Below are 25,321 nucleotides of genomic sequence, written 5' to 3'. Positions count from 1 at the left end.
TTGAATGGCCATAAACCACTGTAACACAAACTGTAGGAGTAGGTTCACTGAGATAAACAGCTGAGTAGTGGTAATTCTTTATTTGGCTGCCATTCAACTATTGCAGAAGAAGAGGACACAATGAGATGACATATATGATGTATATAAATATTATCACACTTCACACGAAGGATTTTACTTTAGATCCATGTGACAAGCGCATCAAAACTCATGCTTTGTGTTTTCAGTCTATTAACCAGCAGAGAGAGAGAGAGAGAGGCAGGGAGGTGATGGCACTATATGTCTGTGGAAACACACACACACACACACACACACACACACACACACACACACACACACACACACACACACACCTTCCACTGATGGATAACACATGGTAGAACATTAGCAGTTCCACACACACACACTCACACGCCTGTCAACGTGAAACGTGTTTGCTCATTACTGATTACACAAACACAAACAGCTGTTCTTGACTGCACACATTACTTCATTAGTGACTACACATATACACACATGAGATATTGTTGTCTCCTCGTCATTAGCACATTTCCAAAGCGAGTTAGACACAGCCGCTGAAGATAACGGCAGCAACTTTGTCTCTGTCTCACAAACAAAGACACACACACACACACACACACACACACTTTTCTTAATGGCCTATTGCAAACTGAAGCCTAATGGTGTTTTGCACTTTGCAGCCATGAGAGAGGAGGAATGACAGGGCAAGTTGGAGAGGAAAAAGAAACAGAAAGGAGATAAAGAGCAATAGAAGGAGATTATAGAGATGTAAAGGCACCTAAAACTCCCCAAAAGCCACTTCACCCACCTTTTGTTGTCTATCTAAATCTTTCTTGATGTTCATGAGCAACATTTCTCAAAGTAATAGTCACAGTGATGCGACATATGAGGTGAGACTCTTTAGGAGAAAAAAACAAGTGTTTGACAGACGCATCCCCCTGCCATAGCACAAAACGGTGTTAAAACACACAGAAGTCTCAGGAGAGCTTTGGAAACTGGAGCGAAGGACGAAAGGCAACTAGTACAACCAGGTACAGTATCATATACTTTACTTCTTCCACTCAAAACATTTAACAACTCAGTTTTCTTAAAGTAGGCCTATACATTTTACACATCATTCAGCCTGAACTGAACCACTTATAAGTAGTCAAGGCATGTGTGTAACACTTAGCACTGGTGTATGGCCGGAGTTATCTTTAAAGGGCAACGTTTCTGCAAAACTATCAGTAGATAGTTAAAAGGAAGAGGAGAAGAAAGAGAAAGAAGGACGGGATTCTGAAAGATGGAGGTCCGAGAGAACGAGGGAGCATGGACAGATCAAGATAGAAGGAATAAAGCATAATCAGGTGGAGGCAATGAAAGGCAGGAACAGTAATAAGAATGGTCACAATAGATAAACAGTGATGGGGGTAAAAACAGACACAGGAAGTGAAGTGAGGAGTGAAACCATATTGCAAAACAAGGTTTTTCCACTGATCAATATATTGTTTTCTTCTTCTTTTGGTTTTGGAAACATAAAAACTAATTCAAATACTACAGTTTGTGCTACAGAATGAATAATTGTCATTTATGTCAAATATGTCATGTAAAAAAACTTAAAAGAAATCAGAATTCTTTAAAAGACTGAAGATTTTTAAAGTAGTTTGGTAAATAAAACATTTCTTGAGATTGTAAATGATTATTGGAAACTCACCATTATCACCAGAGCTTAAGGACTTTTATTGTAGAGTAGCAGAGTTTGACATCTTCCTGTTTTGACTGTGAAAACTCCCCTTATTGATCTGACGTCGAGGGGAACATGAGGTCAAATCAATAAAAACTAAGTTGGAAGTCCAGACACCAGTCCGGCCGGGGAAAAGGCTGACTCAGCATTTCTGACTGTGTTCCGTAAATTCATGCATGTCTGATTAACAGCCTGTGTATAGTAATTTCATTATAGTAAATCAATAATACTAGCTGCTGTGTTCATTATGGATCATGGTAGGTTAGCCACTTTATCACAGATTACCTCTAAAATAAGCAGGTATATTGTTGTAGCAGCAAACGTGAAATAAATAAATAAAAGTAAAAATATGTTTATTCTGTGCTCAAACAGCTTTAAAGATATAACCATTATTTGACATTTTGGTGAATAATAAGTGAGTAAAATTAACTACAACTACAGTGACAATGCACAAGCAGCTACCTTTGGTTTGTATCAACAAATTTTCCAACAGCAGCTAAAGCTTGATCATCTTGGAGGGAGTTTGTAGTCATATAAAATTTACCTTCTGGCTCAAATGGCAAAGCCTCAATACCTGCCAAGAACCATTTTTTTAAATTAATAAACCTTATGTAATGTCACTATTTTAATTTGATGTATAGAATGAGTCAACACAAAGACAGGCAGACATAGAATATCACAATTTACCTAAAAGGTCATGCACAAATTTTCAGTCCAAGGATAAGGTAACCAGTTCATTTAATTTGGTTATAATTAGGGCTGGCAGTTTCTTTCCTTTCTCCATTAACTTTCTCCTGACTGCGATGCATTTATGTGATACCTTCATACCCAAAACACAAGCCTGACTGAAGGGACGTTGCTTGCTCATCATACAGGTTAGCAAACTATTGAGATCTTATCTGGTATTTTACAGGCATTTGGTGCTTGTCAGTGTGTTTGCTCACAGAGCTGATAGTTGATGACCTGAAAATTAAAAAGATACCCTCTGCAGTTTTTGGCCACTGGTGGTACAACAGAACAATGCTTTGATGAGCAGGTAACAGACTGTTTCTATCTCGTTTGATATAAACAGCGTATTTACTGCACACATTTTAAATGGTCAGGCTGCCTCCCCTGCAGTCCTGCCAACCTGTTGTGATGGTAAATATGGGTTTGCTGTGCTGACTACTTATATAACTGACTGGATCTGTCTCTGTGCTACTTTCCACTCTGCCTCTATTTCTCTCCCTCTCCTACTCACTAATTGTCTCTCCTTCCTCCATCGCCATGTTTCTCTGTCCGTCTTTCACTTTCTCAGTCCTGACACACTCACTATTGCAGCTGGATCACATCAAGCCAAGGCCATAAATCAAAGCACACACACACACACACACACACACACACACACACACACACACACAATATACTGGTCATCCCACGCACTTGTGCACTCTCCTCAAGCCAGTTCTGTTTATCGTCCCACACACACACACACACACACACACACACACACACACACATACATACATAACGCATCCTCATCTCCATTGCAGTGATCACCCACACACATTTCTGTACTGGGAGATGGAGATAAAAAGAACAAATATAGTGGGTTTGATTCCAAACCACGGTGGAGGAAATCCACAGGAATGTGAAAAAAAAAAAAGAAGTGTTACCTATTGGTCACCACTCAAAGCACCAAAAATACAACTGGTTATATAATCTAAAGAGGTGCTGCTACTTTAGAACTGAAACCGTTTAGTTGGAAAAGCAGAGACAAAGTTAAGAATTATTGATTCCTCACAGCTTAAAAAAAAAAAAAAAAGATGAAAATAGGAAAACATGATCAAGTAGAGGCTGCTGCTGTTTATTTAAATAATATTTTGAATTATTATTTTTTTATATCTTATTTTAGAAGTAAATCTTTGAGAAAGAGATGAGACGTAAAACACAAATAAGGGGGAAATGTGTATGGAACCTTTAACTATTTAAAAAAAAAAAAAGAAAATTAAAGAGAGCAGGGTAGAAATAGAAAATGACAACAAGAGCAGAACGAAGAGGTTTGATTGAAATAACAGCAATGAGTCTAAAGGAGAACCAGAGATAAAAAGGCAGAATAAAGAAAGGAGATGTCTTGTGCACCACATGGAAACAACTGCCCTTTTCTGTGTGTGTGTTTGTGTGTGTGTGTGTACTTTTTTGTGCACTTCTATTATGGCTTGCATGATTGTACCACACACACACACAAATCACAAAAATCAGTGGAAAAAAGATCTCTAGATCTCTAAATGTGACACAGTTGATACTGGTAAAGGTACTGACAGCACAAAAATTAAAATCACTGTATGTTTCACAAATTTAACATCACACGTAAATTTCCAACATGCTAACCGCTTCTTGTTTCATCTAGTGGCAAAAACGTGACGCTGCTGGATGAAAGACGATGCAATTGACATAATTAAAACTCACAGATGTAAGAATCTGTGCCATCTACACTGCACAGCTGTATAAAACTAAAATAAAATCCAGATGATCTGCCACCAAAACCAATTAATATATTAATATCAATAATGATTGACATAAAATAAATGCATGGAATTGATTGGATGTTATATGAAGACATGGGCCAAAACACTTAGTGCATGTGGTCTGTGTCTACGGTTCTGGTTTGCAAAAAAATAAAAAACAAATACATTTTTTTAAAAAAAGCCTCAAATTTATTAAATTGAGCCCAGGCGGTTAACACTTTGTACTATTTTTATATTATTCAGGTAAAAATAAATCATGCGGGCAAATGTTTAGATGTTTTTAAACATTTAAAATCTATACAGACATAAATGCTGAGACGCAGACAGGAAATGTGAGAAGAAAAGAGATGCAACAAAGACTTGGTGCTACGCTGGTGGTTTACCAGTTACACATCTCAGTGCCTTAGCCATGTTTTTTTTTATATATTAAAACAAACTATAAGAGCAACATGTGTCTTACTGCCCTTGGGTTGATTTCTTACAATCTCAGCACGAAACAGGGTGGAGCAAGTGTCAGGTCAACAACTCTGAAGATAAAAGTAAAGTACACACCCACAACAAATCCACCTCCATCAGTCTTAAAATCCAATATATCTAGTGGAGTCTACGGCAGAGTTTTACCGAGTCAACCAATTAGTCACATTCATTTTGATTACAACAGCAACAAATCATTTTATTTAGTTAAAAAAATTTTCATTAGCCCTTGCACAAGCAAAAAACACTTTGTCTAACTTTATGTTTGAAATGTGGCTGTTTTTATATTTCATGAAATCTCAGAGTTGACTGCAAACAATAATTTCCATGAATCATTCTGACTTCCAGAAACACAAAAATTGCTCCGCTGATGCTCAAGCATCAAAAGCTCATCTCGAAACCCAAAGATATTTAATTACAACGTGAACGTCTCTAGAGTTAAATGGAAATGACACGCCTGGCCTTCAAGGACTATCACTGCAAATCTATAATTATTTACAGATTTACCACTGAGGAACTGAATTAATCTAATAGTGTCAGGATGTCATGTCACAGTTGATAAGAATTAGCACGTCCCAGAAGTGTGCCAACAGACTGCCGAGCTAACAAGTAGGGGAACAGGCAGGGAACGAAATGAGGCAAGGCGTGACAGACAACTACCAGGCAGAGATGCTTTAATGGTATTTAGCAGTAAACAACGCAGAAAAAACACAAACATACATATTAGAAGAAAATTTCACACATATGCAGCCAAAAACACACTCTCTCACATACACGTGCATAAAGAAAGACAATTTATTTAATGTATGATGAACTGCAGAGTTTTTTTTAGATGAATAAAGGTTTTTGAACCATGACAAAATTTTTAAAAAAATATTAAAAAAAACATTTTCTACTGAATAATCTGAAATAAAAAGAAACTACTCAAAAAGAGTTCAAATATTATTGTGGTCATGGCTTTCACTCATAAATCTCAGAGCCCGAAACCATGGCAACTATCTATGGTGTTCTTATGCACTTATATGAGCTTGCACATCACACTCAACGCACCACATTACATCGGTGCCCGATTAGATCAACCCATAAGTGCAGACGGATATCAAATGCCATTACTGTATCTACTCCAGGAGCAAACTTGGCATCAGGGGGCCATCTCCATGTGTGAGGGATTGCCAGGTATCCGGTGTAAAGGGTATAATTTACATTTGCAATCACTTGTCACCATTTGCATGCTTGTGCTTAAAAACACTGCATCTCTTACAGTGGATATCCAGTCATAAATAACTAATGAGTCAGATTTCTGTGTGTGTGTATGACGGTAAAGAGGATAATATTACACCATTGACATCTTACAGTAAAACACAGTCCAGAAGCCAGTAAGTACCAATGAGAAATTCAATAAGAGAGGATTCTGTTACTATCTCAGACTGGCTATCAGAAATTTGAACTTGACTTGTCGCAACAGTGGTGGTAAGAGTGGAAAATGACGCAGAAAGGAAGTGGACCAGGCCTGAGCAGGAAGTCAGCTGACCTCAGCAGACACTGATGAGGAGCGGATAAGATCAGAAGTCTGATTTAAGTGTTGATCAAGTTACATCAGAGACCCACAGTCCAAAAGCGAACAGAAACACAAAGTAAAAGACCCCTCAGTGAACTGATGCAGCTGGGGCTTAAAGCCATTAGAAAACTATGAGACAACACTGTGTGCAGCTTTAGATAAAAGGATGTGGCCTTCATTTAGCTTTAACCCCCCCCACCACCTAATGCATGTCCAGAGCTATGATTCTCCAAAATGTAAAATGTAAAGAATAGCTGAAAACCAATAGCTACAACACAAGATGGAGTGAAATAGCTTGGAAAGAGAACTATCTGATGAGACCTGATAGATTTTAACCAGGTTATAGATTTTAACCAGTTTCCTAAGTTTCCCTGTGTTCAGCACAAAGCTGTCAGAGTTCAGTGATATTTCCCCAGCTCTTTGACCGTTGCTAACACAACACTGTGTATTCCCACCGCCACACACACATATTCTGTTTCTCTCATTCTTGTCCTACCTTGGCCCTTATCTGTCCCGAGGTTGACACTTTGCGTATCAGCTTGTGTGATGTTTCCTCTTGTTCTCCATCGCTGTCTGAGGACTCTTCTCCAGCTTCTCCAGCCTGAAAGGAGAGAAGAAATGAACAGCTATTTCAAGGTCGAGGTAAACTTTATTAGCCCAGAGGGGCAATTTGTTTTACAGGTAGCACTGCATAAGTATATATGTAACACAATGCTACAATAAACATACAGCATTAACATCAAGATGTCAGAGAGAGGTCAATGGGTGAAGAGGATGAATAGGAATACTTCCCCCTGTTGCAGTTATTTTGCAATTATACTAAATATTTATATTAGAAATACGACTCTGAAGTACTTACATTATGAGTCCTTTCTGAGTCCGCCTGGGGAGACCCCAGCGACACACCGGGCTCTGCCACGTACAGGATGTTGGGGTTCAGTTTGGACGCCATAATGAGCTGAAGTCAAAGAGACGGAGTGGGAAGAAGAGCAGAACAGAGAGGTTTGAAAGATGTCGAGAGGGACAAACAGAGGAAAAGAACAGGAGATGGAAGAAGACAGTTAGGTGGAGGTTGGTGGGGTGAAAGTCTGGCTAAGTAGAGAAAGGGAGGAGAGTATGACGAATAGGATGGCAGACTCCGGGACGCCACGCTCGTTCTCTCTCTGTTCAGGCCCAACTCTGAAAAAGATGGAAGAATTAATTATTGATTTGAAAGAAAAAGCTCACCTACGTTTTGATTTATTTATTTATCCTGGTGTGGGGGAAGAGGACTCACTGGAGGTTTAAACAAACTGTGCTTTCTAATTTCTATTAAATTTTTCTTCCTCCCCCATCCCATTTTTTTTTTCAGTTAGAAAGACAATAACAGCCACTTCTCTTTTTCTGTTCCTGTTTAAGCCTTGATGTGTTTATGACAGGGCTTTTAAATGGGGCCTCTTTACACAGGAGACACAAGAGCACAGTGAAACCATGATGATGAGGGAGTTGGTGGAAATGAAGAAGAAGATGAGGATGAGGATGACAAGGGCAAAAAGGTGAACCAACAACGATGAAGAAGATGATATGGCTCATTACAGGCAGGCGACTCTGCATGATACCGCTTCCCATGCCATAACACCAGATAGGGAAGCGTCTGCATGTTTTCTAACCACCACACACACACACACACACACAGACACAGACACAGACACAGACACACACACACACACACAGACACACACACACACACGCACACACACACACACACACACACACACACACACACACACACACACACACACACACACACACACACACACACACACAGGGAACCAAAAACTAATGTTATCTGATTTAGCAAGCAGCAGACAAAGTGACTGCATGTAGGCCACGTATGTGTGCGTTTCCTTGATTACGGTGTGGACACGTTATTCAAAAACCTGTCTGCGTTTGACTTTACTGCCGTCCCCCGACGACAGCAAAGTTGAACGCGCAAATGCTAAAATACAAACTATGTGCACGCTTGGTTTGCTTCTCACACGGTCAGATCGTGTTGATGTGGTTTCACAAAAGAAATAAACAATAACAAACAAAAATGGATGCACAACAGGCTGTCGTGCGCCCCAGGCAGCTTGATCATTCATTCCGTCCCTATCGCTGTTTATTTATCGTACGAGCTCTCGGCGGACGCGCACAATAAATGTCAATATTCAATTTAACTCCTGCATATTCGTCAAATGGACTCACTCGGCTCAGCTGTTCCAAGCGCCAAAACATAGTCGTCCACCTCCTCTGCACAAATAAAGCCTCTCAAATGTCGATACAAGACGCGTAATATTTACCTTCGCTTGGTAATTTCTTCCTCCTTCTCCTCCAGCGGAGGTTAATCGGTGGCGGTGTCTCCCGCTCCTCTTGCCCAGCCTGGGTCGCTCGTCAGCCGGCGTTCAGCAGCAGCGGCGTGCGGGCTTCTCCGGTGGTGCTCGCCTTGCGGAGAGAGACGCGGTCATACGCATAGCATCGGAGCGGATCTGAATCAGGTAGGAAGGGGAGGGAGGGAGGTGGAGGAGGAAGAGGAGGGAGCAGGGGGCGAGGAGAGAGAGAGAGAGATTTGAAAGCGTCCGCATGAAGTCGCCTCGAATCGGTGTACCGAGGTTAAACGGAGAGCAAATAACGCGCACGCGCATGCGCGCGGGGCACACACAGGCCTAATAAACAGACGCACCAACAGCAATTAAAACAAACAAACCAAGGAACAGACAAACAATTTAAACAATGTCACCCCTCGAGGTAAATATCTCAGAGCTCAAAGAATAAAACAAAGTTAGGAGGAAATTTGTGTTGGTTTTCTTTCAGGCACCCACCGACCACCTGGCGACATGAGGCACCGAACAGTGTAATTACAGCACAGCCAAGCACTGACTTCAAACATTTAAATCATTTCATATCACATTAATGTGTTTCTTTTAACTGTCTGTCTAGGTTTCTGTTGCAGAGACAGGTGAGGAAGGATAGAGCCTAATGAAGATTTTAATGTCATAAATCATACATTCACTACACCCCTGTCGAACAACTGGGTTAACAGGTTTTTTTAGTCAAAGCTCATAATTCCCACTTCAAGCTGTAATTAGTGGCTGTTTAGAGCTGTCAGTCATATCCCATCATCTCCAACAGTAGATGGTGTTTGCAAATTTCAATTGGACCCAGTGGTGGGTTTAAACCCAGGGGTTTTAGTTTCCATGTGAGGTATACAAACCTCAAAGGAAGTCCTACTGTGGGTAGGGACATAAAGTCTCATTAGAAAGGGCAAGAGACGTCCACAGAGTGGGACCAATACTTTAACACAGAAACAAGGGCAGAGACGCAGACATACACACACTGGCACCACTCAGTGCAATAGTAATTTGTTTACAGTTGATTATATATTCATGCTGATTTAGCAGTCAATTTCAAGTGTGCGTGTGTGTGTGTGCGCTTTTCTCAGTCTCCTTCCTCCACCTGTTTGTTTTTGTTCATTGGTTGGAACAGGCAGACACATGCAAAGTAACAGGCATGTCTGTGCACCCGCTGGATTTTAACAAGTTATATCCCGGCTGGTGTCTTCAAATGTCTTGTTTTGTCTGACAGTTAATGGCAACCGACTAGTCAATTGATCATTCAACTCAAATGAGAAATTTTCATTGTGTTTTTGACATGTTTTTATTCACATTCAGTTCAGTTTATTCTATTAGGTTGTTCATTTTAAGGTGATTGTTATTCCTGCAGTGGGAGCCAAACCAAGTGCGCGTTGTGGCTTTGTTTTTAATTCTTCCTATTTCTAAAGTGAATAAATTACATCGGTCCCCAAATCTGTAAAGGAAGGTAAGCAACAGGAGGAAATGAATAAGCAGATTAGGAATAATCAGTAAAACTCTGTCATTCCCGTCTCCGTCGCACAGAGACGTGCACACACCCCCCTCGAGCTCTCCCAGGGAGCTGTTTACAGGTTGTCAAATTTCCTCTCTTCCCCATCCCCGCAGCACACAGCAGGAACAGCAATCAGAGCTGAGCAATGAAAAAAGAACCGATAACAGAGAGATAATTAAGGGCTCCATGTTACATATCAAACTGAGGGCAAATTACTGCACCATCATTATCACCGTGCAAATAGGAACATACTGCTGCATATCCTTTCCTAATCTTTCACAAGCAGTTATCCCTCGTACCCCATATTTATCTCTTTAATAATGTGAAGCTAACACATTACAGGATTTGCTTCAGCTTTGCAGTCACACTGCACTTGTTACTGCTGCTTTTTGCAGGGAAGGTACAAATTATTATGAAGCAGTTCTGCAGATGCAACAGGTTTAGTCATATAGAGCTGGGAAACAGTAGTCTGGTTCTGTCCGCCCCTTGAAGCACCCATTAATTAACACATTATGTGTGTGTTAAATTCATTCAAAATTCTAAGTTAAAAATGACAGTGTGGAGCAAAACTATGCTAGTGCTTTTAGACTGGGACATTAATTAAAGTATTTTCCGTAGTATGGCATGTGTAAGTCCAATATTCACTCTCTTAGATGAGTTCTTGGTCTCTACTATCTCCCAAATGTGGCATTTCACACTGTTTGGTGATGAGCAGGTAGTGAACAGTAGATTTTTAGAGCTTTTTGCACTGTAAACAGCTTCCTGCTGCAGCTAAATATATTATAGGAAAGTAGTGAACATAAACCAAAACAGGAAATTTATGGGCTGCAGCCGAGCCTAAACTCACTATAAAGCTCTGTGTTCATCGCTTTATTAGGAGAGCTTGTCTGGTGGTATAGGTCTAACTGGGTGACCAGTGGGAAGATGGGATATGCCTTAATCCCACTCCTACTGTCATTTATGTTCTCACCACCCACAACCAAACCAAAAATCTTCTAAACACATATCTCCCCCCACACACAGCCTGAAACAGCACAGAGATTGGTTTTATCAGATCTTAAAATAAGCCTTCACACAAATACTGAAAAAATCAGTAATCTAAGAGCCATAACAGATGTCAGTTACTGTGGCAGCTCCTGCGAAAATGACTGAATGATAACTCAAGTGAGACTGTTGTGGCAGTGACATTGGGATCTTAAAATGGTTTACACAACAAATCGGGAAGCTTTGCACTCATATATTGAAGATTTAAGTGCACGCCCCCCCCCCCGAACCTCATGGTCAGGCTGCTGGTGGCTACCAGGGAACATAATAGGTTATTTGATTTGACAATGATTTAAATATAACTGAAACTGCATTGACAACAAGAGACAATACACATGTTTCAATGCGAGGTTAATATTGAGAATTTTAAAACAAGCAAAGTGGTTTTCCCTCCTTACACGCAGCCCTTAATTGTTTTGGAACTGACCTCCTGATTAACTGTAAGACACCAAGGGTTAACAGGCTTGGCCAAGGACCAATATGCTTTTAAAAAGGTCATTAATGGGTCAAGGGAACATTATTTGAATTGATCTGGCATCGACCCAGGGTTTATTGATCGTGTAATTAGGGAAATTGAAGAGATAAACGAAAAGATGAATGGTGCTACAGTTATTTCACTAATCTGTGACTGAGCCTGCACACTCAATACTGCGTCTTAAACTATTAGCATCACAGAAGATACCGTCTGGTGCAGTTCATTTAGTCTATATATTTCCTGCTCTGTCAATGTATACACCATGTTACTATACTGCCACCTAGTGATTTATTCCACCATTAAAAATATCTACAAAATGACCCTGGGGCATGTAGGAATTGACTCAGCATGCAGTGGAAAATTAAAAGAGGGGAAAGAGAAACTAAGAAAGAAGACAATGAACAGTTAGTGAAGGTATGATAAATAGAGGTGAAGAGCATTAACTATTTAGTGATTTCCCCTACAGGGTAATCACTGGTAATGCTAATGAGGCAGGGTGCAGAGCAGCATGAAGGAGGGGACAATCTGAGTGTGATGGGGTGCTTCAGAAAGAGAGACAAAGAGAGAGAAGAGAGGAGAAGACAACACTAGAAAGAGAATATTTTTTTATTAAGCATCACAACGGATGCCTGTCTGTGACGAGAAGTGGACTGGTTACTCTTTTTTAACAAAAGATTGGGAAAAAAATAATTAATTGTAAAATGTCTGGATATTCTTGCACTGATATGTAGATCCTTGATAGTGTACCTGTTAGTGTTTTTCTGATACATAATAAATGTTACCAATTTGAGTTGGAAAATCCATCTGCATTCAGATAAATTCAATCCTAGTTGCAGATTTGTACTCACAATGGAGATAATACACCCCATAAAGGACGAGTTCAATAATTTGGGAAATAAACCTTTGACTATATATTTTGTTTTATTATTCAGATGTCATAAAACACGAGGAAATAAAGGAGAAAAAAAATGTAAATTTGTGTCATTACAGAACTACGGGAAAAAGACAATGTAATGGTGAAAATGGGAGAAAGGGTAAAAAGATGATGAAGAAGAAAACATGAAAGATCACACAGTGTAGAAAATGAGTGAAACAAAGACAGGAAAAGAAACAGAGGACCTGATATAGTATAAAGAGAGACAGAAAGGAAAAAAGGGAGTGTCCCCCACCCTCCCCCCCGTGATCTATTGAAGCTATAAATACCATTAGGAAATACATAGATCAGGAACATTTGAGTCATCTGCCATTTGAAGTCGAGCCTAATGCAGCAGGACTGTTGAGCCACAAGTGCCAGCCTGTCAAACTTGAGTAGCTTTGCCTTTATATTACAGATGAACATGTGAGGGAAAAAAATTAGGTGAGTGCACTGGTGACGGAGATTTGATGCAATTTAGAAGTCACTAACGCAAGCAGCAGCAAAAAAAAAAAAAAAACAAGGGAGTGGGGATGGACGCAATTTGTCCAGAGCACAGAGACACACATAACTGAAAAAAAAAAACAGAAAAAAAAACAAAGAGGCCATTGTGTGTTTGATTGGCCCAGCTCTTCACCATACTGGTTTCCATGAGAACACAAGACAGAGTGAGCGAACAGGTGGTAACCTCAAAGAGCACAGCAACACATCCTCTTAGCTTTTACAACCAGGCTCTACACGCAGCATAAACACAGAGCTGCTAATGAAGCGACATACTGCAATGAGACCTTACAAAAACACACCCACTTACACTATCTGTCACTATCTGTCTATCGCTACTACTGAGATGCTACCGATACGCTGCGCTATATGACAGAGAGTATAGTTTACTGAAGTGATGGGCCAAGAATCAGCCTCTGTTGTGTCTGTTTTCTACAGCAACATTATCACATTCCCTCCCTGGGCCAGAGCATCCCACTAAATCTATCTGTCAGGTGTGTTTAATGCACTTTCAAAGCAATTCTTCATAAGTATTAGCTCATCTTGATGTCCTGTCATGTCCTGGGGCCATGTGTCATTATCCAGTCTCAAGGCTGTGTCAGGGTAAGTCTTAAATCATCATTATTTGCTCTAAACGTTTGGGTCAAAACAATCCTATCAGGAGATCATCTAAAACCCCCAGAGGCAAATTTAGGCTATTGGGTTATATAAATAACTGACCGACGTAAGTCAACATAAGCTCACACAGATTGCACGAGGTTAAATACATCATAACTTGCAGTTTTTCTGTCAATAATTCATTACTGCAATAAAAACCATAATTTAAATTAGCAACCAGTTTACATGCAGACATTTATCTGAACATCAAATCAGTCAGATTCTACAGCGGTAAAGTAACGAGTTCCCAGGTAATAAAAGCACCGAAGTGACAGCAATTTTACACTAATTTGTAATTTGACAGTAATTTTAGATACTGTTCAAATAGCAAGATGCCAAATAAAATTTTAAAAGACATCAAAAATCATTAATAGTGCCCAGATGCCTCACAAAGAATATAAAAAGAGATATTTTCTGGCACATTTTGAAGGATCCAATTTACACATTCCTGCCTACAACCCATACTCCTGTTGACCTTACACTTTTTAAACACATGCTAATGAATATTCACCAGGAAAACATCTTTAAACTCACCTCAGGCAGTTGTTAAGCAGATCCATCCACAGAGGCCCAAATGTTGGACAAGAACAAAATCAAAATAACAACTTACAAAACACAGTTATTTGTGGTTTGTTACTCATTTATAGAAGCCACTGGAAAAAAAAAAACTAAACAGTCTGAATCATCATGACTTAACAACACAAATCTAAACGCTCCATGTTTCTATCTGACAGATGGCAGCTATATTTCTGAGGAGGCACATGCCTTACTCTGATGGAGCAGACTGTGAATCATTCATAGAAAAATAAACAAGCTGGAAGTCACTCGAATACAATGCAAACGCACAAAAAAATATTTTAACACACATACACAAAATCATAAAGACATCAAACTGAATCTCACAATGCCATTATCTGTATGAAGACCGTCTCCATGGTTGCACTTTAAAGGCTGAATATCGGAGAGCAATTATTTGTGTTTGGAGTGAAACTCTTCAAAAGGTTTATGTTTAGCATTATACAACTTTAAAAGCAAGCAGCACAGCAGTAGGTGTACTGTATGGCTGATGCATCTGTGTTATGTAACCATAGACAGTGGGGTGTGTGTGTGTAGGTGTGTGTGTGTGTGTGTGTGTGTGTGTGTGTGTGTGTGTGTGTGTGCGTGCCCGTATGTCCACATGTCACACACCAATTAGCGGCGTGAGCGAGTTGATAACAAAACCAAAATGACAATAGTCTGCTTGCAGCTCTCACTACAGGAACAGCTGGCCTGTTATGCAAGCCAAAACTTTTTTTTTTTGTTAATCTAAATGTTGTAGCGTGTGTTTGTGTGTAGGTGCAGAAAGACATGTGTGTGACACAGACCTGCAAAACTGTGTGAGATCACACCTTCCTACACACATGCTAATATGCACACAGTTGTATAGGGAGAGGGATGAAGAGCTGGAGTGAGAGAGAGAGAACTAAACAGAGAAAAAGAGAGAAAACGATCAAGAGTACATGTTGGACCTCAACCACTGACTGTGTGTGTTTATTAATATTTCAGTCCATACGGGGCACACTGTTAACCAGCATCAACTCCCTTACAACATAAATCCATATCTACTAAATGTTGACAGACATATTTAAGACATTGTTTTAAGCTGCTTTAGATGACTATTATAATGTTAAAAGCTACATTTTTCACTTTACTACAAAACATAACAGATGATAAAGCTCTTACTGAAACTACCTGTGGATATGTTGAAATTCCTGCTGCTATGGAGCTTTGCCCCTAAAAATAATACACTAACTGCTGTGCTCCTACAATGACACACTACATCTGCAACTTTATAACCTTTACAGATCAATGACTTTTAAAATAAGAGCTGGTGAATGTTTACATGTCAGGCAAATGGATTAACAAGAAAGAGAAAAATCTATTGATTGGAAAGAAACCGCTCTAGTCAATACTGGATAGAGACTGGACTGGAGTTTACTCAATTACATAACTAATAGACTAAAATACGGTTAATTATTCAGCAAAGAGAATTTAGAAATAGGATTTAGTGTTTATTCAAATGTAGACTGTGTTTTCACCTATTTTCAGAAATGTTTTGATTAAGTATAAACTTTTTAAGCGTTGTGTTAATTTTAAAGTTTATGTTTTTCTTCTGCAAAAATTAGAAATGAATGCCAGGCTTCAGTATTATTGTTTGATTAATAACCATTGCCAATATTAATTAATTCAAACAGTTCAGCTTTTGTGCCAGGACAGTCAGAGCTACTGTAGTTAGAGCTCAGCTACAGTCCCCAAGTGACGCACATTTGTTGCAAACTGATGCTTAGCTTTGATTTTGAGGATATAAAGACCCTCTCACACACACACACACACACACACACACACACACACACACACACACACACACACACACACACACACACACACACACACACAGAGGCACATTTGCACGCTGCCCTCTTCTATCAGCATCAAAACTGTTCATTCTATGGATAAGAAGAGTGGACTATTTTTATCTGACAACCCAGTGTGGCCCTCAAGTTGCCCATGTTAACAGTAATACGGGCTGACAGGTGTGTGTGTGGCTGTGTGTGTCAGACAGCGGTGTGCCTCAGTGGGGTCCTAACCCACAGCTGCTCACAGTGACAACAGCCTGTCTGATTGCATCACTGTTGCAGTCACACACACATGCACAGATATTTTCTCTGACTCTCTGTCAAACTCAAATTTAAGCTTGTATGAAGTTATTTATATTAGAATTGTGACAACTATCCCCGACTCTGAAGTTTCCCTTAAGTCACATGAGTTTTTACATCAAATGAGCATCAAATGGCACAGACCAAATTACCTACTATCTTTTAATGAATGGGCTTCACAACATGCAGCAGAGGCTTCTTGATTTGCTCCAGCCAATCAGTTTGTACCTCTCTTCTTTCAGAACTTAAATTCTGACTCTTAGGATGTGACAAAACACCGTATCCTCTGTTAGAATATGGTGAGGTGGCAGACTTTTATTATAGGTGTTATATTGACCTTATAGTGTTTTCAGAGAAGTATTATCCTTTATTTTTTCCTCTTTATGTCTCTGTCACATTTTATTCTTTTCTGTCCATTTTTTCTCATGATCTTTCTTTCCACTCTGCCCTGACAGCAATATTGCTCTCAATAACTCAATAACGATAGTTGTATCGCTACGTTTCATACAGATACACACACACCCACACACACACACACACACACACACACACACACACACACACACACACACACACTGTAGGGTTTCTTGCTGCATCTCGGCTGGTGCCAAAACACCATCGCAGCTCTCTGCAAGAAAGTCCTTCAGACACATCACTCACAACAGGGGCCACACACACAGTGACACACATTTAATCTTGGTACTTGTCTCAACAGGAGCTGACTGGAGTACCTCAAGGCTGGATGACCTGACTCTGTGTGTGTGTGTGTGCGTGTGCGTGTGTGTGTGTGTGTGTGTGTGTGTGTGTGTGTGTGTGTGTGTGTGTGTAGTGCCTCCATACATACCGTTTGTGACTGGGCTCTGTTCTGTTCAGTTCCCTTGTTTCCACTGACTGACCTCTGACTTCACACTGTAGAGAGATAAGGGTAAACTATTTTTGGAATTGATTGAAGAAACAAAATGCCTAACATTCCTTATTTTATTTTCTCTTGATTTTCAGTTTTCTGTGTCTTCTATAATAATAAATTGAATTTCTTTGGCATTCAGACACACATTTCCTTAGATCTCTTGATGTTAAGTGAGGAAGAGCACAAGTATTGAAATAGTCCAACCTGGGGAGCTATTATTGTTTATGTTTAAAATTTAACATTAGAATAAATGGATACTGTTGTGAATGTATTCTGTGCACAAATAGTAAGTTTGACAGCAGATGGCTGAACAAGGAGAAATATAATTTTTTTTTAAAAAAGTCCTGGATGGATAAACTGACATATTTCTAAGCCAGACAGGGGGAATGATGAGAACAATCCAGCTGGGTCCAGAGGTGAGAGGCCATCTGGTGACTTAGCATCCAAGACAAGAGCTACTACAGCTGGGCAGCATCTGGTCACTTTGGCCCCTGGCCTCTATCCAGAGGATTTCAGTCTGAAATTGGAGGGCGATCGCTGAACTGCCTGGTTCCTAGACCAGATGCTGTGACTAAGGGTTGACTGGATAGAAATATGTGGTGGAAAGAAAAATAGTGGAAGCCAGGACTAGAGGACATGTTGCACTTTATGCACAGATGGACATAAGAGATTAGGATGAAACCAGAAGAACCAAAATATCAAAGTATGACCCCTATATTTAAGTTTATTTATAAAAATGAATAATTTAAATTCCTGACCTCATATTATGCAGATCTGAAGATTATTAGCATATTAATGGTCAGATTAACATTTTGGAAATATTACATCAGGTATGTCAGTATCATCAGTGACTTACAGTTGTTAAAATATAGAAAACACAAATTCATGTTCGTTAAGTCACAATGTAGAATGTAAATATAAATAAATTTGTCTTACAATATAAATGTATATATTTTACAAGAAAACTCCACAGGTAAAGCAAAGCCATTCCATGATACTTTCCTTCGGTCAACCCTGCTATCATTATCAATGCTAAGCCTCATTTAAAGATGTGAGGTAATGACGTAGACATGAGCACAAACACACTCACTGCTAGACTCTTAATCAGATGTGTAAGAGCTCAATGAAGCAAGGATCAAACAAATGAAAACACTAAAATTAATTGAGGCACCAAATGCACTCACCTCCTCAGAAACTGTTTCAACAAACTACAGCAACAGCTTCTCCAAGGTGATTGACCGATAACTTCATCCATTGGTTAAAGCATCTAAAGCTATGTGCCATCTCCCATTGGTAGCGTCAACAAAGACACTACTGCTATATTACACAAACTACTACTACTAACACTACCTACAAACTGCTGTGTTGAAGTATGCAATCATTCACACAAACCAAATTCAGAGTTGGTTGTGTACAGCAGTGAGGAGACAGGTGCAGAGTCCCCATCAGTAACACACACACACACACACACACACACACACACACACACACACACACACACACACACACACACACACACACACACACACACACACATTTTATCACCCGTGCGCTCATTGATTTCTTTCTCTAAATGTCCCACCAAGCTAATTCAAGTCAATATCTTCTGCAGTTGTTTTATATTTAAGACAAAATTGTCACTTTTCACTTTCCTTGTCCAGCACATGGGTGGAACGTATCCCTCTGCCACAGTTCCTTTATGATAATGCATGCTAAAAAATGAAAGAAAAAATATTTTTATGCATTCATTATCAATCAGTCCAATTATCAGCAGAAATCACTCATTTCAAGGTTCACTTTGACAGAGAAGAGGGACATTTTACATTTTCGAAGAACCAAAGGCTTTCTGTAGTCCATTAATTTGTTCTCTTGCTCTCTTTCTGTCTCCCTCTCCCTCTTGACCTTTCACTGAGACCTTTAATCAAAGCAAAATTATGGCTCCCTAGAGCTAATGCTAACTACAGAATCACACACCCTGACAGTGCTGCAGGGATTTGGTGGGTCTGGAAAGTCGGTGTCCTCCTCTTAATCCTACAGCAGAACGCTGAATAATGCATGTTTTTCTCCACTTGGGAATGAGACTAAAGCACCACTGGTGATTCAACGTGTGATTCAATCTCAAACAGCTATTTAAGATCTTATCGCTGGTGGAACAGGAACAAACAAGGAAAGCTCATTGTACCCAGTAAATGATGCAGGAAACCCTAAGTATGACAAGATCAGAGCAACATACTGTGTCACTGTCCTGTGTTTCAGCAAAACTACATGGAGCATAAACTACATACAGCAGTTTAGACTATCAAATTTTGACACTGCCAGCCAATGGGGTGAGATTTTGATAAAACACTGACAATAGACTCACAGTAGACCTGTCATTTTCAACTTCCACGCACAAGAACCAATCAGAAAGAAGTCTCTGCAGTACAGACAGTGATAAACAGTAAATATCAACTAGACACCAGCTGTAGTAGGTTGGATTTTCCTTTAAGCACCACACTCAAGGGAATCCCAATGGTTGTTTTGTGAAGGAGTGTGTAGGTGTGTATACGAATGGTAGGGGGAGAAGAAGAGGTGTGAAGGGGTGGGAGTAGCATTAGTCATCCACTTTCACCACTGAGATGTTTTCAGCCAATGTGTGTATGGGGATTTAATCCAGCACACAAGCTTGTTCATCCTGCTTTTCACAGCACCATGCCCCTCCCATATTTTCTCATTTTTTGGAGGAAGAATCGAAGAGATGTAACACAGTTTGACTTTGGCATGTTTTGTCATCTCTGTATAAAAGAGAACAGTGTGTATGTATGTATGTGTGTGTGTGTGTGTGTGTGTGTAGTAGTAGTAGAGATGGAGTCAGTCAGATGAAGACAAGAGAGGAGGAATGAGACACGGAGAGTGAGATGGGCCAAGTTTCAGCTTCAAAGCATACCAAAACAGTAAGATGATGTAACAGCTCTGAATTACCCATGATGCTTTGCTAGAAAGATGAATGAAGTTGAAAATGGCGGGGGCGTCAATGAAAATACACGCACGCTCACTCACATTTCATCTCTATTGTGATCATGTGGGGTGATTCATACATAATGTCCGCAAAAAGAAAGGCAGGAAGCTTTAAGTAAAGGCACTAGGTATGTATGTATGTATGTGTGTGTGTGTGTGTGTGTGTGTGTGTGTGCATCAAAATAAACTAATAGCTCTTTTCCTGTTCTTTTTATCCTTTGGCTTATGGGCTCAACAATGACTAAAGAGAAATGATGAGACATGAGAAAGAGCAGAATAAAAAGAAAAGAAAGTGAGACAGAGAGAGAAAGGTTGGCACAGTGCAGAGCGCATGGGCTGCCCCAGGAGTTTCCCGCACTGAAGGTGTAATGAGGTAATTGAGACTGGGCTGAGGAGTCTGTGTCTTTGTGTCTTTTCTAACAAAACAGAGGAGGTGGTTTTCATTATGTCAGCTATTATGTCCGTTTAGCAGGAAAAAGAAACATGCCACAGTCAATTACAAGGAGAGCGCAGCTACTATAATCAAGTAGAGCATTTGGGCTGGAGACTCAAGGTTGGTTGAGCAACATCTTATTGTTGGTGATACTACTAGTTTAATGAGCTATAGCTGCTGCTGTATGTCTGCTATGTCTACGTACAGCAGTCAGAAACATGGCTGAAACACTCTAATGCTCTAGTCAGGAATAAAACTTCAGAAGCTGTTAAAACTTTCAGAGAAAAAAGAGCAGATCTGTTAAACAACATACTCATGTCCTGATTGGATTTAGCTCAGGTGACAATGACTGATCGATCATTGCATTGTGCATTCACATGGTGTTGCCTGAGCAGAGCAATACATTAATTCTGTAGGAAACATTGTTTGTATGGATGTTTAAATACTGTAGTGTTATTTTAATGCTGTTTAATTACTGAAAATAAGTAAGTGGAATTTAAATTGAGGTGGATATATTTCAAAGCTAAAACAAACACACAAATACAAATATAAAACAAGCATAATTTGATATTAAAACCAGCTAAACTCTGAACAAATTGTGGGGAGACTTTGAGCCTACCCAATATTGGATTTTCGAGGCTGACTCCAATATCAATGTTTGAGACTTAAAAAAGCAAACAACAGTTCCTGAAACATAAGGCCACTAAACTCTTTCTCCTAATGAAAACCATAAAGATGTCCATTTTCCTGCCTTAACAGGTGCAACAAAGCCCAACAAGTGAGGGACTACAGTCGACAGTCAGTACATTTCCATACCAATATAACTGTTTTAGGGTCATATTAACACCATCTATCTTTCTAGGAATACTGTAATGAATATAAAATGAAATAAAATGAAATAGGCCTATTTCCTATGGTATCACTGTTTATTCTTAGTTGATCTTATCTGTGACTCTTCCTGCAATGCAACATTAAATAATTATAACTTTAGCCCACAGATAATGTAAACCAGCCTGCGGCCAACACACTGCTGTCTTAACAAAGCTGGTAATGAGCACCATACAGTACAGCAGCTTCTCTTCGTTGATGGCCACACATGGGCCCAGTCAGTGTATATGTGTATAAGCTGAATGTGCAAGTGTGTGTGTGTGAATGAGTAATGCAGTGGGATATCCAGCAGTGCTGCAACATTGCATACCCACTGTCCTGCAACAGCCTCTTGACCCTACGTGTTTCAGCTCCAACTTATTTTCTGCACTGGGTACTGTCTATGCTTTGTGTACATTTACATCTGCTGCTTGTGATCACCATGCATACACATTTTGCAAACATCTAAACAGCTTTATAGTATAGCATACAACAGGAAGGACTGCCATAGCTGTAAAAACAAGAGCTATTGCTTACATAGAGAATTAGTCCACATCAGTTTACTCCTCACAGCACCAGGATCAGCTGGTCCTCCCACTCTTCTAACAGTCTTGCTTGACTGAGGGAGCAAGCTGTGATGTAATATTTTGGATGGGAAGATGGTGTCCATGCATATCTATATTCACAACTGAGCAATAATAATAGCCTAATAATAATAAGGAGACACTTAATGTGTGGGAATCAGATAATAACTGGTGGGAATGAGATTAGTTAATGCGTGGCCATGAGATACTTTGTTGTGGCCATGACTACATAAAGTGGTAATGAGATCCTTTATGTTCCAGATGTGACAGGATGATTGTTGTTTTGTAGTCATGTTGTTTATGGGCTGAGTAAATGTAGGCTAATTATCCACATTTCTTGAAATAAATGCTGGGAGGTGCCGCCACCACTGCCAGTTCACAAGCTTTTTATCTGTGCCTTGTGTTTCATTAGTTATTAAGCAAAAAGCCTTGTGGTTAGGGTTACCATAAAGGGCTACATAAATCAATGTAGAGCCTATGATCAATAATGGTTTAAATTGAAATACTTCCTAATGTAAAATAGTTTAGATAAGTTTACAAAATGTGTGACTATTGAAATGATGCTCACCACCATCAGGGCATTGAAACTCATTCATGTCATATATGTGAAAGTGTAAATTCTACAACAAAAAGGTCATAAGCAGCTCTTTTCTTCATCTTGGGGGTGTGATGGAAATACTACTCCTACAAAGTCACTTATATAAACAGAAAAAAAAACAAGGTGGGCAACTCTAATAACTGGGCTCAATTAGTAGTAACGTAGGCTATAAAACGTGTCTAAAAGAGGGAACATAAAATAATACTAAACAAAACATACGTATTTCTTTTGCTGAAGGTGAGTTTATTAATTAATTCTCCCTCTCCGTGATTCACACACTGACCATGATGACGGGGACTGGAGGAGCGGAGACTTCTGACGTCAGACGAGGAGAATGACAAGCGCGTCCAATGAGGTGCCGAGGATGTGCAGCGCGAGGACGGAGCTGCCGACAGAAGGCTAATAACCATGCCAACCGAGGAACAGAGCGCGCGCCGCTGACTGGGGGAAAAAAGGGGAGAACGAAAGGGGGGGGACCCTGAGAGAAGAAAATATAAAAACACCTTCACATAAAGTGGAGGATAAAGGACAAGAGAGCATCCTGGTTTCCTGCGGGGGGAAGAAGAAGACAAGCCCTGGTAATTTTCTCTCTTCTTCTTATTTTTTTTTTCTGTCTGTGGCGTGGTCTCCTTTCCATCCCGTTATTCCTCTGTACCTCACCCTCCCTCCCTCCCTCCTTCTCGCTGGCTCGGGGACTGCACTGCTGCAGCTGAATGAAACTTGATTGAGGTATTTATTGTTCTCTCTGTTGCAAAAGTCCAGTTAACGCAGAGCTGCGTGATACGTAATAAAAGCTGGTGATGGCTATAGGCGCTGGTGGTTTTACAAAGCACTAGTACGCTCCAGGCTGCAGAGCCCCCTGTTACCGCAGGCATCTGCCCCCCTTCAGCTACGGGGCTTTTGACGGCGCTGCTGGTGCTGGTGGTGACCTTCCCCCGGCCGTTTGCAGTCAACTGACGGCGTGTGCGCGTGTGCGTGTCCGTGCGTGCGTAGAGGCATGAAAGTAAGAGGCGAGGAGAAGAGAGAGAGAGAGAGAGAGAGAGAGGAAAAGTAAGGGGGCGGGGGTGAAGGAAGGGTGTGTGGGGAGGTGGGAGGCGTGAGAAGGGAGACATTTTTTTGTGAATGGAGCTCCACATCCTTTTGGCGCGCGTGCGCGCGCGCTGGCAGCTCGAGCTGGCTGAGCTAAAATTAGCCTCGTGCTGGATTTTTCTGTCTGCGTGCGGCAGCGGCACCGGCATATGTGGACCAGAATCCGAATTAAGGAGCTTCTTAGTGCGAACGCTACGCGCACGGACACGCACGCACGCACTCATGTCTGGGCGCGCGCTCCTAAACGCCACCGGTGAATAGGACAGCAGCTACCACCGCGCCATGCCCCAGGACGTCATGCACCATTTTTAGAGATGCTCTAAAAATAGAATTAGTTGATGATGATTTTGACTGTGAGGAAATTGAACACCTTCGTCTTCGTCCGGCATCTTTTAGGTAGGAATGCAACAAATCGTAGTTTTCCTAAAGGCTATACGATTTTAATCCTGTATAGTTTTTGTGTGTAGGCTGCTTCGACTGTCACGTTGCTTTAAAGCCAAAATGGAAGGTATATTCCTGACATTTAAGGAATGCGTATACCCTGTTTGTGTCTGTGTCCACATCTGTTATTGTGATACCGCTAATAACCTCTCAGCATGGTGCGTGGCAGCTGCTGGTGACATGCGTGCTCAGGGTCAAGTGCATAGTTGTTTTCATGAATGAATGGGTAGATGTATGGTTAACCAAATGGGAAAAAATAAAATGTTTTCCTCTTTATCAAAGGGGATGGATGTTAACACCTTCCTTTCCCTCCTCCTTTTCAACCCTGCATCCCTCTTTTGGACCATTCTCCTGCCTTTACTCACGCTCTCCTCTTCAATGCCTCTACTACCAACCAACAACCCTCACTTTCTGTGCCCTTTCTTCCTCCTCTTAATGTAAAACTTCTTTCCCTCTCTCTCTTCCTACTTTTTTTTCTTTTGTTTCGTTGTCGTGTTGGTCTTGTTTCAACCCGTCATCACCGTTGTCTGAACATGTATCCTCCTCACTTTTGCAATCACCTTTTCTTTGATTCCTCCCCTGGTTTCTGTTGTGCATACTTTATCATTCTGGTCTTCTGTACATTTCTCTATTTTCCTACACATTATCATCTGTAACATCCTCTATTTCTCCTCCCCTCTCCTCTTTGCCTCCTCTTTTCTGACTCCATTTTCTGGTCGACTTCTTACCCTTGTCTTTTTTCTATTTTTCTCATTTTTACCACTTCTCTTTCCATATTTCTTTCTTCCCTATGATAAACTTTGTTTCAACACATACCTGATCAATCCCACCTTCTTTCACATCTGTCCTTACTCTTTTTTCTGCTCCTTATTGTCTCCCTTCTTCCTGCCAACATTCCTTTTCATCTACTTCCCTCATTTTCTGCCTCCTTCCCTCTTTCTTGTTTCTCCAGCT

The 25,321-nt window shown here is 40.4% G+C and overlaps 1 protein-coding gene across 1 annotated transcript in view; it reads right to left on the bottom strand.

Moving 5' to 3' along the window:
- si:dkey-172j4.3 (diacylglycerol kinase delta) overlaps window positions 1-8,918 on the bottom strand; it is a 52,053-nt gene extending 43,135 nt beyond the window's left edge. The window contains exons 1-3 of the mRNA XM_026317120.1: window positions 8,605-8,918; window positions 7,143-7,462; window positions 6,780-6,884 (exon numbers count right to left, since the gene is read on the bottom strand). Coding sequence (XP_026172905.1) covers window positions 6,780-6,884; window positions 7,143-7,235 — 198 coding nt within the window. The 5' untranslated portion in view covers window positions 7,236-7,462; window positions 8,605-8,918. The remainder of the gene's footprint in view (window positions 1-6,779; window positions 6,885-7,142; window positions 7,463-8,604) is intronic.
- Window positions 8,919-25,321: the final 16,403 nt, after the last annotated feature.

This window comes from Mastacembelus armatus, chromosome 18, assembly GCF_900324485.2.
Source record: "Mastacembelus armatus chromosome 18, fMasArm1.2, whole genome shotgun sequence".
In the NCBI taxonomy this organism is placed as follows: domain Eukaryota; kingdom Metazoa; phylum Chordata; class Actinopteri; order Synbranchiformes; family Mastacembelidae; genus Mastacembelus; species Mastacembelus armatus.
The sequence above is the reverse complement of the archived record's forward strand: the minus strand, read 5'-3'. Positions and strand labels throughout refer to the sequence as shown.